This window comes from Prionailurus bengalensis, chromosome X (genome assembly GCF_016509475.1).
Source record: "Prionailurus bengalensis isolate Pbe53 chromosome X, Fcat_Pben_1.1_paternal_pri, whole genome shotgun sequence".
In the NCBI taxonomy this organism is placed as follows: Eukaryota; Metazoa; Chordata; class Mammalia; order Carnivora; family Felidae; genus Prionailurus; species Prionailurus bengalensis.
Genome location: NC_057361.1, coordinates 16,374,514 through 16,387,488, shown reverse-complemented (window position 1 = coordinate 16,387,488; position 12,975 = coordinate 16,374,514). Strand labels below are relative to the sequence as shown.

Below are 12,975 nucleotides of genomic sequence, written 5' to 3'. Positions count from 1 at the left end.
GTCCCAGCTTTTCCTTTGCGTTGCACTGCTTACGGTTCTCAGACCATGGTGGTCTCTTACCTACACTTTGGGTCAAGCTCCTAAATAGAATGCCTACAACCTACCACTGCTTTCTACTCCAGATCACTCTATACTACTACCTTTGCAGTTACCTTCTTGGAAATAAATTTGGTCACGTTAGTGCACTGTTTAAAGACCTCTGCTAAGGGCACCTGGGTGGCTCAGTTGGTTAAGTGTCCTGCTCTTGGTCTCAGCTCAGGTCGTGATCTCATGGTTCTTGGGTTCAAGCCCTGCATCAGGCTCTGTGCTGCCAGTGCAGAGCCTACCTGGGATTCTCTCTCTCCCTTTCTCTCTGCTCCTCTCCCTGGCTCACGTTCCCTCTATCTCTCTCAAAATAAATAAACTTAAAAAAAAAAAAAAAAAGACCTCTATGGGGCGCCTGGGTGACTCATTCGGTTGGGTGTCCAACTTTGGCTCAGGTCATGATCTCACAGTTCACGAGTTCGAGCCCCATGTCAGGCTCTGTGCTCGGAGCTCAGAGCCTGGATCCTGCTTCAGATTCTGGTGTCTCCCTCTCTCTCTGCCCCTCCCCAGCTCATGCTCACTTGCTCGCTCGCTCGCTCTCTCTCTCAGAAATAAATAAACTTTAAAACAATTTTTTTAATTAAAAGAAAGAAACCTCTGCTATATACCTATTACCTAATATGGCAGTATTTTCCAGATTTGTTTGGTAGAGCCCTAATTCTACAAGATGTGAATAGGTATTCTCTGAAAAAGACATACTGGAAACAAATGTTTAGAAAAATAATGATTTCCTTACTTTCGATTTTTCAGCCTTTTATATACAATGTATTTTATTCTGTGTCTCCAACAGGGAGTAAAATAGATAGTATTCCACAAATTCATTAGATCATGAAATCTTTTTATTGTCGTTGCTGAGCTCTAGCAAGATTAATGTTATTTAGTAAAATGTTAGGGGGACACTGGCCAAATGAATAAATTCTCAACTTTTAAACTGCATTTAAGGCCTTTCATAGTCTCTCATGTTAAATTAGATATCCCCTGCTGTTCCCTTAGCAGTCTTTCCATATGTCCTTCTGAAGTTTTCTCTTAATGTACTAGGGTTATCTGTCTCCGTCTTCCTTGCTGACTCTGGGGGCCTATCTTTATCTCTATTTCCTCAGCACTGGGCAATATCTGGCACATAGTAGCGCAATAACAACTCACTGAATAATAAATGGATCTATTTCTGAAGTAGAAATTTCTCCGCTAGCCATTTCCCCAGCTCTGTTATTATTTTCATACTTACGGGATCAGTAGTTGCCTTAATTTGTAGGTTAGGAAAAAGAATAAAATTATATATTAGAGCTGAAACTGACCCTCAAGCTCATTCAGGCTGGTGGTTTTCAGACTATGTGCCACAGACTCTTAGGTGTCCCACAGACCCCTTTCCCACCAGCTGCTCTTCCTTGTGGGGCTATTAAAGGGAATGGGAGGAAAAAATAGGCATATGAAGCACATTTCTTTTAGCAGTTTTGAATAGTGGGTTTTTGGGGTGCCTGAGTGGCTCAGTTAAGCGTCCAACTTCGGCTCAGGTCATGATCTCATGTCTTGTGGTTTCAAGCCCCACGTCAGGCTCTGTGCTGACAGCTCAGAACCTGGAGCCTGCTTCAGGTTCTGTGTCTCCCTCTCTGTGACCTTCCCCTGCTGACACTCTGTCTCTCTCTCTCTCTCAAAAATAAATGAACATTAAAAATAAAAAATTTTAAAAATAGTGGATTTCTTAAATTCCTTTTGAAAAAAGATTCCAAGGCTACAGTAGAGAGCCATTGATGTAACGGTCAACCCTTTGCTTATGAGGGAGTGGTAACAGACCCAAAGGGATTGTCTTTTCACAAGGTCACAAAGTTCTTAGTAACAGGGCAGGAACTAAGACTCAGATCACAGTAGTGCTTTTTGCAAAAATCAGAAAAAATGGAAAAGTTTATTAGAAGATTATGGACTAAAATTCTATTAAGTGTTCACACAAAAGTCTATATACAAAAGTTCATAGCATCTTTATTTGTAGTAATCCAAAACTAGATACAGTCCGAGTGCCCTTCAACAGGTAAACGGACAAACGAACTGTGGTCCATCCATGCCATGGAATACTACTCAACAACTAAAAGGAATGATTTATTCATACATGCAACAACTTGGATGAATCTCAGGAAATTTATGCTGAGTGAAACAATTACACGCTTTATGATTCCACTTACATAACATTCTTAAAATGACAAAATTATAGAAATTTAGAATAGATTCATGATTGCCAGAGGTTAGGAATTGGAGAGGGAGGGAGGCCAGTATGGTTATAAAGGGACAGTGTGAGGTATCCTGGTAGTGATGAACTGTTCATTATCTTTACTATGGTGGTGGATACAGGGACCTATACCTATAATATAATGGCAAAGAACTAAACTTCCATGTACACACACAAACAAACTCCAGCGGTTAAAGCTGGAGACATCTAAATGAGATAAGTTGATTGCATTAGTGTCAGTATTCTGGTTGTGATAGTATACTCTAGTTTTGTAAGACATTACCATTGGGGAAAGGGTACACAGGATCTATCTGTATTATTTCTTACAACTTAGTATAAACCCACAATTATCTTAAAATGAAAAGACTAGTTTAAAAGTTTTAAAAATGAAATACAGATACTTCCAGAAAATAAAATGTTGTTATGTGGATTTATTATTTAGAGCCAAACTTGGGATGCCACAGTTTTTGAGTCCTGAAGCCCAGAGTCTTTTGCGAATGCTTTTCAAACGAAATCCTGCAAACAGATTAGGTAAAAATTGTAATTAGTTTCTTTTTTGTGTTTGTTGGTATTTGGGGTTTTTTGGCAGGGGGAGGTGGATATTTGTTTTTAATGTGTAATTATGACATATTAGGGCAAATATTAAAAGCAAAGTCTAAATAAACTATATATTCCTCCTTGAAATAAAAATATTTAATCAAAAATTCTAAACCATTTAATTTTTGATAGGTGCAGGACCAGATGGAGTTGAGGAAATTAAAAGACACTCATTTTTCTCAACAATAGACTGGAATGTAAGTATAGAATGAAAATGTGCTTGAATTTTTTTATAATTAACGCATACCTAAGTCTCTCCTTTTTCCTCTAGAAACTGTACAGAAGAGAAATTCATCCACCTTTTAAACCTGCAACTGGCAGACCTGAAGATACGTTCTATTTTGATCCTGAGTTTACTGCAAAAACTCCCAAAGGTAAGGAGAAAATGTGAAAACCCAAATGTAAGACTGTATATAGATATATAAGTCTTTATGCTATCCTCATACCTCCCCTTCCTACCATATGCCTGCTAAGGTAACTAGATAATTCGAAAATCCTTTACAGCATTTTATAGCAGTTAAGATCCATGTTGAACCTTATAACAAACTATGGGGGCACCTGGGTGACTCAATCAGTTGAGCATCCAACTCTTGATTTAGGCTCAAGTCATGATCCCAGGGTTGTAGGATCGAGCCTCACATCAAGTTCTGTACTGAGCATGGAGCCTGTGTAAGATTCTCTCCCTCCCTCTCTCTCTCAAAGTTAAAAAAATCTTTTAGCAAATTATGTTGTGCCTTAAACTTTGATACTATTTATGTGAAAAAATTATTTGGTTGTGTGTTTATTTACCTGTAGCTGTTTCTACTTAAAACACTATTCAGTATAGATAGTGCTCTTTAAAACTCTAATATTAAGTACAATTCTGCAAGTACTTGTAAAGTTTAAATCCAAAACATAGCTTAAACTTTGTATGAGGTGTCATCATTTCAAAGTAATTCAGGAGCACCTGGTGGCTCAGTTGGTTGAGCTTCTGACTCTTGATTTCGGCTCAGGTCATGATCCCATGGTTCGTGAGTTCCAGCCCTACGTCAGGCTGTGTGCTGACAGCATGGAGCCTGCTTGGGATTCTGTGTCTCCCTCTCTCTCTGCCCATCCCCTGCTTGTGCATGCTCTCTTTCTATCTCTCTCTAAAAAATAAATAAACATTTTTAAAAATGCTTCATATCCTGTGTCATGCCTTATCCTAAAATTGCATTAACAGTGACTATTACAGAGAAATTATCTTTGAAATGGTAATCTATATTTATTAGTGTGTGTATACACATAAGGGTATGTTTTGCGCTCTAATACTCCCTCATTTAGGTGTACCAGACCCCAGGTTTATCACTGACAAGCAAATAAATAAAAAGTGTGCTTGTATGTATTTTCCATAGAGCACATCATTCAAACCTTGCTATAAAACTTTCCAGTCAGTGGGAATCCAAGCTGGTGTAGCCACTCTGGAAAACAGTATGGAGTTTCCTCAAAAAATTAAAAATAGGACTGTCCTACGACCCAGCAATTGCACTATAGGCATTTATCCAAGGGATTCAGGTGTGCTGTTTCAAAGGGACACATGCACCCCCGTGTTTATAGCAGCACCATCAACAATAGCCAAAGTATGGAAAGAGCCCAAATGGCCATCGATGGATGAATGGATAAAGAAGATGTGGTATATATACATATGATGGAGTATTAGTAAGCAATCAAAAGGAATGAAATCTTGCCATTTGCAACTACGTGGATGGAACTGGAGGATATTATGCTAAGCGAAATTAGTCAGAGAAAGACAAATATCATATGACTTCACACATATGAGGACTTTAAGATATAAAACAGATGAACATAAGGGAAGCAAGAATAATATAAAAACAGGGAGGGGGACAAAACATAAGAGACTCATAAATATGGAGAACAGAGGGTTACTGGAGGGGTTGTGGGAGTGGGGATGGGCTAAATGAGTAAGGGGCATTAAGGAATCTACTCCTGAAATCGTTGCACCATATGCTACTTTGGATGTAAATTTTAAAAAATAAAATTAATTTAAAAAAATAAATTTAAATTTAAAAAAAAAGCTTTCCAGTCAGTATCCTCATAATTTGTGTTAAGCATTGATGGATGTTTATTATTTTTATAAGACAGTCTTAGAAATTTGAATTAATACATCAGCACAATTTTTTCAAAAACATAAACAGTGATATGCATTGAATTGGTGATAGATGGTAATGTTTTACTTTGCTTTCTCATTACAATTTGTCCTGATAGAGGAAAGATCTCAGAATAGCACAATTCTATATTGTATTCTGCCCAGGTAGTTAGCAAAAGTCTTCAGTAGAATACTGTCACCTTGATTTAAAATTCACTAAACAGTATTTATTGCTGATACTATGAAGCTGATGTTAAAAAAGAACTTTATGCAGAGTTGATGTTTAAGTAGATTTGCCTATTTGGTTTTTGCCCTTAGCCTTTATAATATGATTATAAATATTAGTATGCTTAATTGTGTCTTTACATTTATGAGTAGTATATTTGTTATGATTTTATTTTTATAGTAACTATTAACTATATTTTAAAAGTAGTTTTCTGTTTTTGTTAATGCCAGTAGATTCCACATAAATAATTTGAATAACAATATATGTCATGTCATAAGATACAGTTTAAGGACTACATGCCATGATTTTCCTCAATATTACTTTTGATCCTTAAATATATATATATAAATATAGTAATTTTTTTCAATGTTTATTTTTCAGAGACAGAGACAGAGCGTGAGTAGGGAAGGGGCACAGAGAGAGGGGGACACAGAATTCAAAGCAGGCTCCAGGCTCTGAGCTGTCAGCACAGAGCCCGACGTGGGGCTCAAACCCACGAACTGTGAGATCATGACCTGGGCCGAAGTCAGACGCCCAACCAACTGAGCCAGCCAGGCGCCCCTAAATACAGTAATTTTTAACTTGTAGTTTAGATTTCCAGATTCTGATATTGTGTATTAAGATTACTGGCCTAAATTCCTTTCTCCTAAATTATCTGTAGATGAACATGTATCTCCACATGACCAGGAGCCATAGCACTGAATTTAAGATTTTGTTTCTCAGTCACGCTAACCACATTTCAAATGCTCAGGAGCTGCATGTGGCTGGGGGCTGCCATATTGGACAGCACAGATAAAGAAAATTTACATCACTACAGAAAATTCTATGGATCATTGCTAATTTACAATAACATTAGCCCAGTAATTCATCGATTTATTATATTCTTCAACGAATTAGCTATTTTCTGGGCTCAGAAGAACTGGGATGTTAGAGCTCTGATACCCATAAGCCATCAGGACAGGGCTGATTTTACTGAGTTATCCTGGAAGCACTGGGTGCCTAAGAAGTAAAATTCCAGAATTAGTGAGAAAGGCCATACTGTCAACAGTTATTCCCTTAATTACCTTTCAAGTATTACCTTCTCAGTAATGTATTATTCTTTTCAGACTCACCTGGCATTCCACCCAGTGCTAATGCACATCAGCTTTTTCGGGGGTTTAGTTTTGTTGCTATCACCTCAGATGATGAAAGCCAAGCTATGCAAACAGTTGGTGTGCATTCAATTGTGCAGGTGAGTGAATGTATAAGTAATTTAAAGTTTGAAATGTTGTAAGATAGAGTTCACTGTGTGGATGATTATATTTGATCTGATTTTAAGTGGGCAGCTTAAAATAAATTTTATACCATTGACATTGCTTTTAGAAATTCCTTTCATTTGCTTTTAAAAAGATGGCATGCACTAAAATTCTGGATATCTGTCTGACTTAAAAGGGGAATTCTAAGAGAGTTGAGACATATATCACCATCTTGTCTCCACCCTTTCCTGTTTATCAGGAAAAAATGTTTATCAGGCCTAGTTTGTTTCATCTTCTGACTCTGTCAGGTCAGCTATGATGAACTGAGGTCTCCTGGTTCCCTGATAGCTTAGAACAGGGTTCAGCAGACTTGCTTTCTAAAGGGCCAGTTAAATGTTCGGGGCTTTGTAGGCTACATGATCTCTGTCACAACCACTCATATCTGCCATTGTAACACAAAAGCAGCCATAGACCAGTAGCTAAGTGAATGAGCATGGCTGTGTGCCAATAAAACTTTATTTATAAAAACTGGCAGTGAAAAAAAACTGGCAGTGAAACAGATTTGGCCCAGAAGCTATAGTTTGCCAACTTCTGCCATAGAAATGTATAAGAAATAAGAGTGAACTTCAGTCTTATGTTTTCCGTGTTTTGTTTCCTTGTTCATTGGGAATCCCCATTGCTATTAGGAAGAAATGGTTGCAGGTACTACCTTAGGGTGTGCCCTTCCTCATTATCCCATCTGTGTATCAGAGTTGGAGAAGGAGGTAAAAGCCACAGAAGCAGGTTTCTAGATGTCTGTGTGTTTGTAACAGGAGACTGGACTAGTAAATTAAATGTTATTCGAGGAACACAAATAGTATAAACCATTAGATTTATTCCTTCCCATCCTAGTATCATGGAAAGATAAATGTAATTCATCTTCCTAATCATAGAGGGAGCTAGATATGTCTTTTGAAGCATTGATTGTTTTTTAGGGTACTAAGTAATGCTTGAGTTTGCTCCATGATGAAGTTGCTTTTGCTCTAACGTTTCTTTCCTGGGTTAGTCATCTTGCTTTCCACTTTCGAGAAAACCATTTTAAGCACTGGTTTTTAAATAAAATTCATGGTTGAAATAGTCTGTCCCTTTTACTGTAACAAGCATGTGATGTATAGGAAGTTTATAAGTTATAACTTCTCTACCTAACATAGAAGTCACAAACATATGTTCTACAGAATTCAAATTTTAACCTATACAAAGCACATAGACACCAGATGTGGCAGGGGATGCTCTCCCTTCAGTATAGCCAAGAGCAGCACAACTTCCCTCAGCGTACTTATGAAAGCGCTCATTTGCTAGCCACCATCCTACCCCATGTTATTTAGTCCTTAACCCATTAACAGCTTCTCTAGCAGAAGGTCTATTGAAGCTCTGACTTGAGGGTAGAGAACAGAGGGCATGGCTACTGATAGTCCCCAATGACAATAACAGGTATCACCTTCAAATATTTTATTTAATCCTCACCATTGCTCTCTGAAAAAACACACGTTCAGGCTTACATAGCCTGCAAGAGGTGCATCTGAGACAAGCATCCAGATGTTCTCATTCTGAATCCTCCTAAATCTTTTCTCCCGTACCGGAGGCTTCACACTGCTCCCTGTTTGCAAAAGTACTTCAGGGACCTAGCGTTGGCTGGGGAGTGGAATAGGGTTCAATCACAGGCAAGGCTTTCAGCTCCTTATCAATAACTCTGTGTTTTCTGTTGTACATACTCAGTTATTTCTTTTTAACACAAGTTTTTTAGCCTATTTTTTGCTGTACATTTTATGGTAGACACTGCTAAAATACACAGTTGTGGAAGAATAAATGCTGTAAAGATTCATTTTTATTTTTGCCGATACTCATTTATATTTATTGTTAATATCAACAATGCATACCGAGTAACATATTCCACTATTATGAATTATACCACAGTCACTATAAAACTCTTTGTCAACCTATAATTGTCTTTGTAGCAGTTGCACAGAAACAGTATTCAGTTTACTGATGGATATGAAGTAAAAGAAGATATTGGCGTTGGCTCCTACTCTGTTTGCAAGAGATGCATACATAAAGCTACAAACATGGAGTTTGCAGTGAAGGTAAATATTTTTAGGTTTAAAATGCATCTCTAACAGTTCTTATTCATGCATGTCCATACCACTTAAAAATTACACTCTTCTTTGGTAAATGTGCTTTCTCTTATTTAAAAAAGGAGGGGGGAGGGTATGGTAAACTGAAATATCTGCAACCTTCAGGGCCCTTAATCTGGAACCATGGATTCACCTGTAAGCTAAAGGTAAGCGCATACCTACAGTTTGCTCAAGACAGTATCGTTTACACCTGATTTTTAGTAACACTCTTTTACTCTAAAAAGTCCCCAATTTTGTGGTCTAAGAGTCAAGGAATTCCTCAAGATTGTATGCCAAATTTTTTATGTTTACATTTTTCTGGCAAAAAGTGTTCATACTGTCCTTCACATTTAAAAGGATCTGTGCACCAATAAAAGAATATGCACCACCGTTATAAAATTTGTTATCATTAGCTGTTTTAATTTCATCAAGGGTCAAGACAGTAAGAATTTTCTAAGTCAAAAACCAAAGCACATGGCTCTATGATAAAGTTTGAATTACAAACCTTTAGTTGAAAGTGAAAAAATACTGTATTCAGGTTTCTGCCTTTTCACTTCTTGGGATGGTAGTCTCTGCTCTCCCATTGCAAACAATTTAATGTCTAAAGCTTTCAGCTTATTTTGAACCTTAGAAATGATCTATAAGTGTTTAGTGATCTATAAATGTTTAGTTAGTAGGGGAGTAGCATTAATTGTTATTACTTCTGTACATCCATCTATCATACAGATCTACCATGATTTCATTGTGTAAAAATAAATGTCTTTTATATATGCATAGCAAATAGCTGGGAAGACACACATACACAAAAAAATTGTTACTACTATTCTAAACTTGGATGTAATTGCTTTAAAAGTCATCAGTGTCTGGCCTTCTGTAAAGTGTAAGGATGAACCATAAAAAGGCATTTTAATTTGCTCTCTACTCTTTGCTCATAGTGAAATCTAGAGTACATAGAAATTTTCTGATTGCTTACATGAAAGGAGATAAGGTGAGTAATGTACATGGTAGGCAGTTTAAGGATGTATCTTGTCTCCATAAACACATCAGAAAAAAGTAGAAATGCCCTGAGGCCCCCTTTGAATTACATAAACCAGGAGCAGTATACCAAAACCTTGAGAATATCTCCAAGCTATGTGTGGAGTCTTGTGACTTAAATTAGATTCATAAAACAAATTCCAGCATAAATTCATTCTACTGAAATTACTACAAATCAAAGATCTGCAAGCAAAAGTATGAATGAAATGTAAGCTCTGCTCAGATTAACAGATGAAAGAGATTGTTGCTAGGAATAACACCTTCCAGTGTGTTCTCGTCTTCAGAAGACTCATCTCCCTTGAATTTGCATGTCTATTCAATATACCTTCTTCTTAATCATCCATTTGCCTAATTCCACACTGTCATTTGCATTTGATTACAGTGTACACCTATGTTTGTATTCCTTGTTCTTCACATACGGAACTGTTTTACAACTAAATACACTTCTGATAGCAGATTTGGCTCACACTGTGAGTTGCAAACTCTTTCCTAGATTGCTGGAGCATTGGAGTTATTTATTGTGTACATTAATTACTAAGCCTAAATCGAAAATATGTAGGTCACAAAATTTGTTTCAGACTACCCTCTGGACAAAATGAAAGCAAAACGTGTTATCCTTTTAAAAATATAATATTACTGGGGCGCCTGGGTGGCTCAGTCGGTTGAGCGGCCGACTTCAGCTCAGGTCACGATCTCACGGTCCGTGAGTTCGAGCCCCGCGTCGGGCTCTGTGCTGACAGCTCGGAGCCTGGAGCCTGTTTCGGATTCTGTGTCTCCCTCTCTCTGAACCTCCCCCGTTCATGCTCTGTCTCAAAAATAAATAAACGTTAAAAAAAATTTAAAAAATATATATAATATTACTTTAACAGATTAAAACTTTAAGAGATGTATTTTTAAGAAACAGCTGACATAAAAGGATTGGAAAGCTACATTAGTATTTTAAAGGGCTTTATTATAATAATTAAACTTAACTTTAGCCAAGTAAAATTCTAGGTGTGGTTTTCTGCTTAGCTTTCTGCCTAGCTTCAAAAATGAGCTTGTTCCACTTAACTCTTAATTAATTCTTTATAAGTAGCTTACAACTAATGGGTTCTTCCACTGAAGCATTTTATTAAAGGAAGTAAAGGTAATTTAGTAAACAGATGGCTAGTGGTGGTATTATATATACATATATACGTCTTTTCCTTAATTTTCTGTATTGATAGGGGTTAGAAGTTGACTACATTTACAAGGGCTTAAGACATTCAAGGATGGAAGAAAGAGATGTTCTTGGTACCTTTTCTTGAGGCCTTTGAGTATTTAGTAAGTTCTAAACTTAGACTGGCTTTCAAATTTTGATTAGACAGTGTGGCCAGGGACTTAAATAAGACTGGTTGATAAATGGCTCATATGTCTAGTATTTATATAAGATAATACTTAAGATCTGTAGCTTTAATACTTAAGGTTTGTGACTGTATAGTTCATGAGATTTTATGATAAATACCTGCCTTTTAGATTATTGATAAAAGCAAGAGAGACCCAACAGAAGAAATTGAAATACTTCTTCGTTATGGACAGCATCCAAACATCATTACTCTAAAGGATGTAAGTAGTAAATTCTTTAACTCCGATCATTTGAATCAGTTGTCTAACTCACTCTGGGAATGTTTTCAAATATCATGTGGTAGACAAAGAACTCGATATCGTAAGTTTTAAAAAAATTGACTGGAGTACAACATATGTAGCATAATTTCAGCTATAAAGAAAAATATGTTTATGTAGTTAATTTTTGTATTTTTGCTTTAAGAAGAAAAATGTTACTGACATTATTGCTTTTAATACCTATGTTTACTGGAACATGTGGGTATTAATTAGTATTAGGGATTACCTAGTCTCAGACTCTATGGATTCCCCAAACTCTCTTCCACAGTACTGCCTGAGAAAGCAAACACTCAGGTATGTTACTTGCCTACCTACATCTCATACCCCCACTCACCTCCAGTCCTTGCCTTCCTCTGTCTGCAGTAGTTTTCACACTTCCTCTCATACCCCATGCTCTAACCATGCTCTAGTATGTACACATCTTTCAGCTTTCCTCCTTTTCTCATGCTGCTCTGTCTGAATTTATGATTTCCTCAATGAACAGTACCACTTCCCTTCTTTGCCTGGCTAACCACCGTTCCTCTAAAACTTTGCTAAAACCTTACTTCCTCCAGGAGGTCTGTTCTTCGGATTGCCACACCCTAGACAAGTGAGGTATCCTTTCCTTTCTGCCTGTGGTTTTATCATACCAGAGCTGTTGGCGAAGGGTGTGAACTCCCCAGGCAGCATTAAACCTTCTCTTGCTCATGGTGCTCACATAGGCTCAAAGGCCATATCTGGGTGTCATAGACCTGATATGTCACATGGCCAACTAAGCCAGAGAATTTCTAAGGTACCTTTTGCCTTTCACCTCTGAGATTTTGTGAATTCCAAAGTTTACTCTTCCTTTTTCCTAACCAAAACTCCAGTTTCCTGAGATTAATTTATCACTGCTCATTGTTAGAAGAAGAATGTTAACTTAGTCCCATTAAAATGTGAAGCTGCATATCTTAAGTGACTCTTTAATTACTATAACCTCCAAGAATCTGACCAACTAAATAAAAAAGGAAATACAGAAAATTCTTTCTTCCTTGACTTGGAAACTCCCTAAGCTGTTACTGGTTTTTACATCTTTCCTCCTTCTTTGATTTCAAATTCCAAGGTCTCTAAAATTTTCCCTGCTTTTATCACAGCATCTCCAACATTTTTTTTAACTTATTTCTATGTCTGTTTCTCCCTACTAGAATAAAAACATTGAGGACAGGTACCTTGTTTTCTACATATTTGGGGCCCCAGCACCCACTACCTCTTACGGAGCTAAATAAAGGTGTGCAGTAACCCGGTGGTGACGGGGAATAAAAGAAACTGAAGCTTAATAAAGAGGCTATCTCAGTTTGGGATTGCCTGAAGTACAAATCCAAAATTACAATGAGCTTTCTATTTCTGCATTGGGAGGAAACTTGTATGCTTCTGTGTGGTTAGATGGAATATCTTTCTGCTACTTGATCTTCCTACTTAATTTGTGCCACAGCTTGTATTTCAGTTTAATCAAAACCAGAATTGATTCGTTGTACTGTTTATGTAAATATAGAAGTTCTGCAGTTGCAGAAGTTCCAGGAAAATCATAGTCCCCGCTGTCATCGATAGAAAGATCAAGAGAAACAAACCTGAGAGCAACAGTTCAGTACCCCTTCATATACGATGCCCATCGTTACTTTGATTGCCATGACTTAGGTTTCACAGAA

General features: G+C 37.2%; 1 protein-coding gene across 4 annotated transcripts in view; it reads left to right on the top strand.

Moving 5' to 3' along the window:
- RPS6KA3 (ribosomal protein S6 kinase A3) overlaps nt 1-12,975 on the top strand; it is a 121,048-nt gene that overhangs the window by 89,716 nt on the left and 18,357 nt on the right. For all 4 annotated transcript variants that reach the window (XM_043570656.1, XM_043570658.1, XM_043570657.1 and 1 more), the window contains 6 exons: nt 2,745-2,833; nt 3,032-3,096; nt 3,171-3,273; nt 6,357-6,481; nt 8,480-8,605; nt 11,165-11,254. In XM_043570656.1, coding sequence (XP_043426591.1) covers nt 2,745-2,833; nt 3,032-3,096; nt 3,171-3,273; nt 6,357-6,481; nt 8,480-8,605; nt 11,165-11,254 — 598 coding nt within the window. The remainder of the gene's footprint in view (nt 1-2,744; nt 2,834-3,031; nt 3,097-3,170; nt 3,274-6,356; nt 6,482-8,479; nt 8,606-11,164; nt 11,255-12,975) is intronic.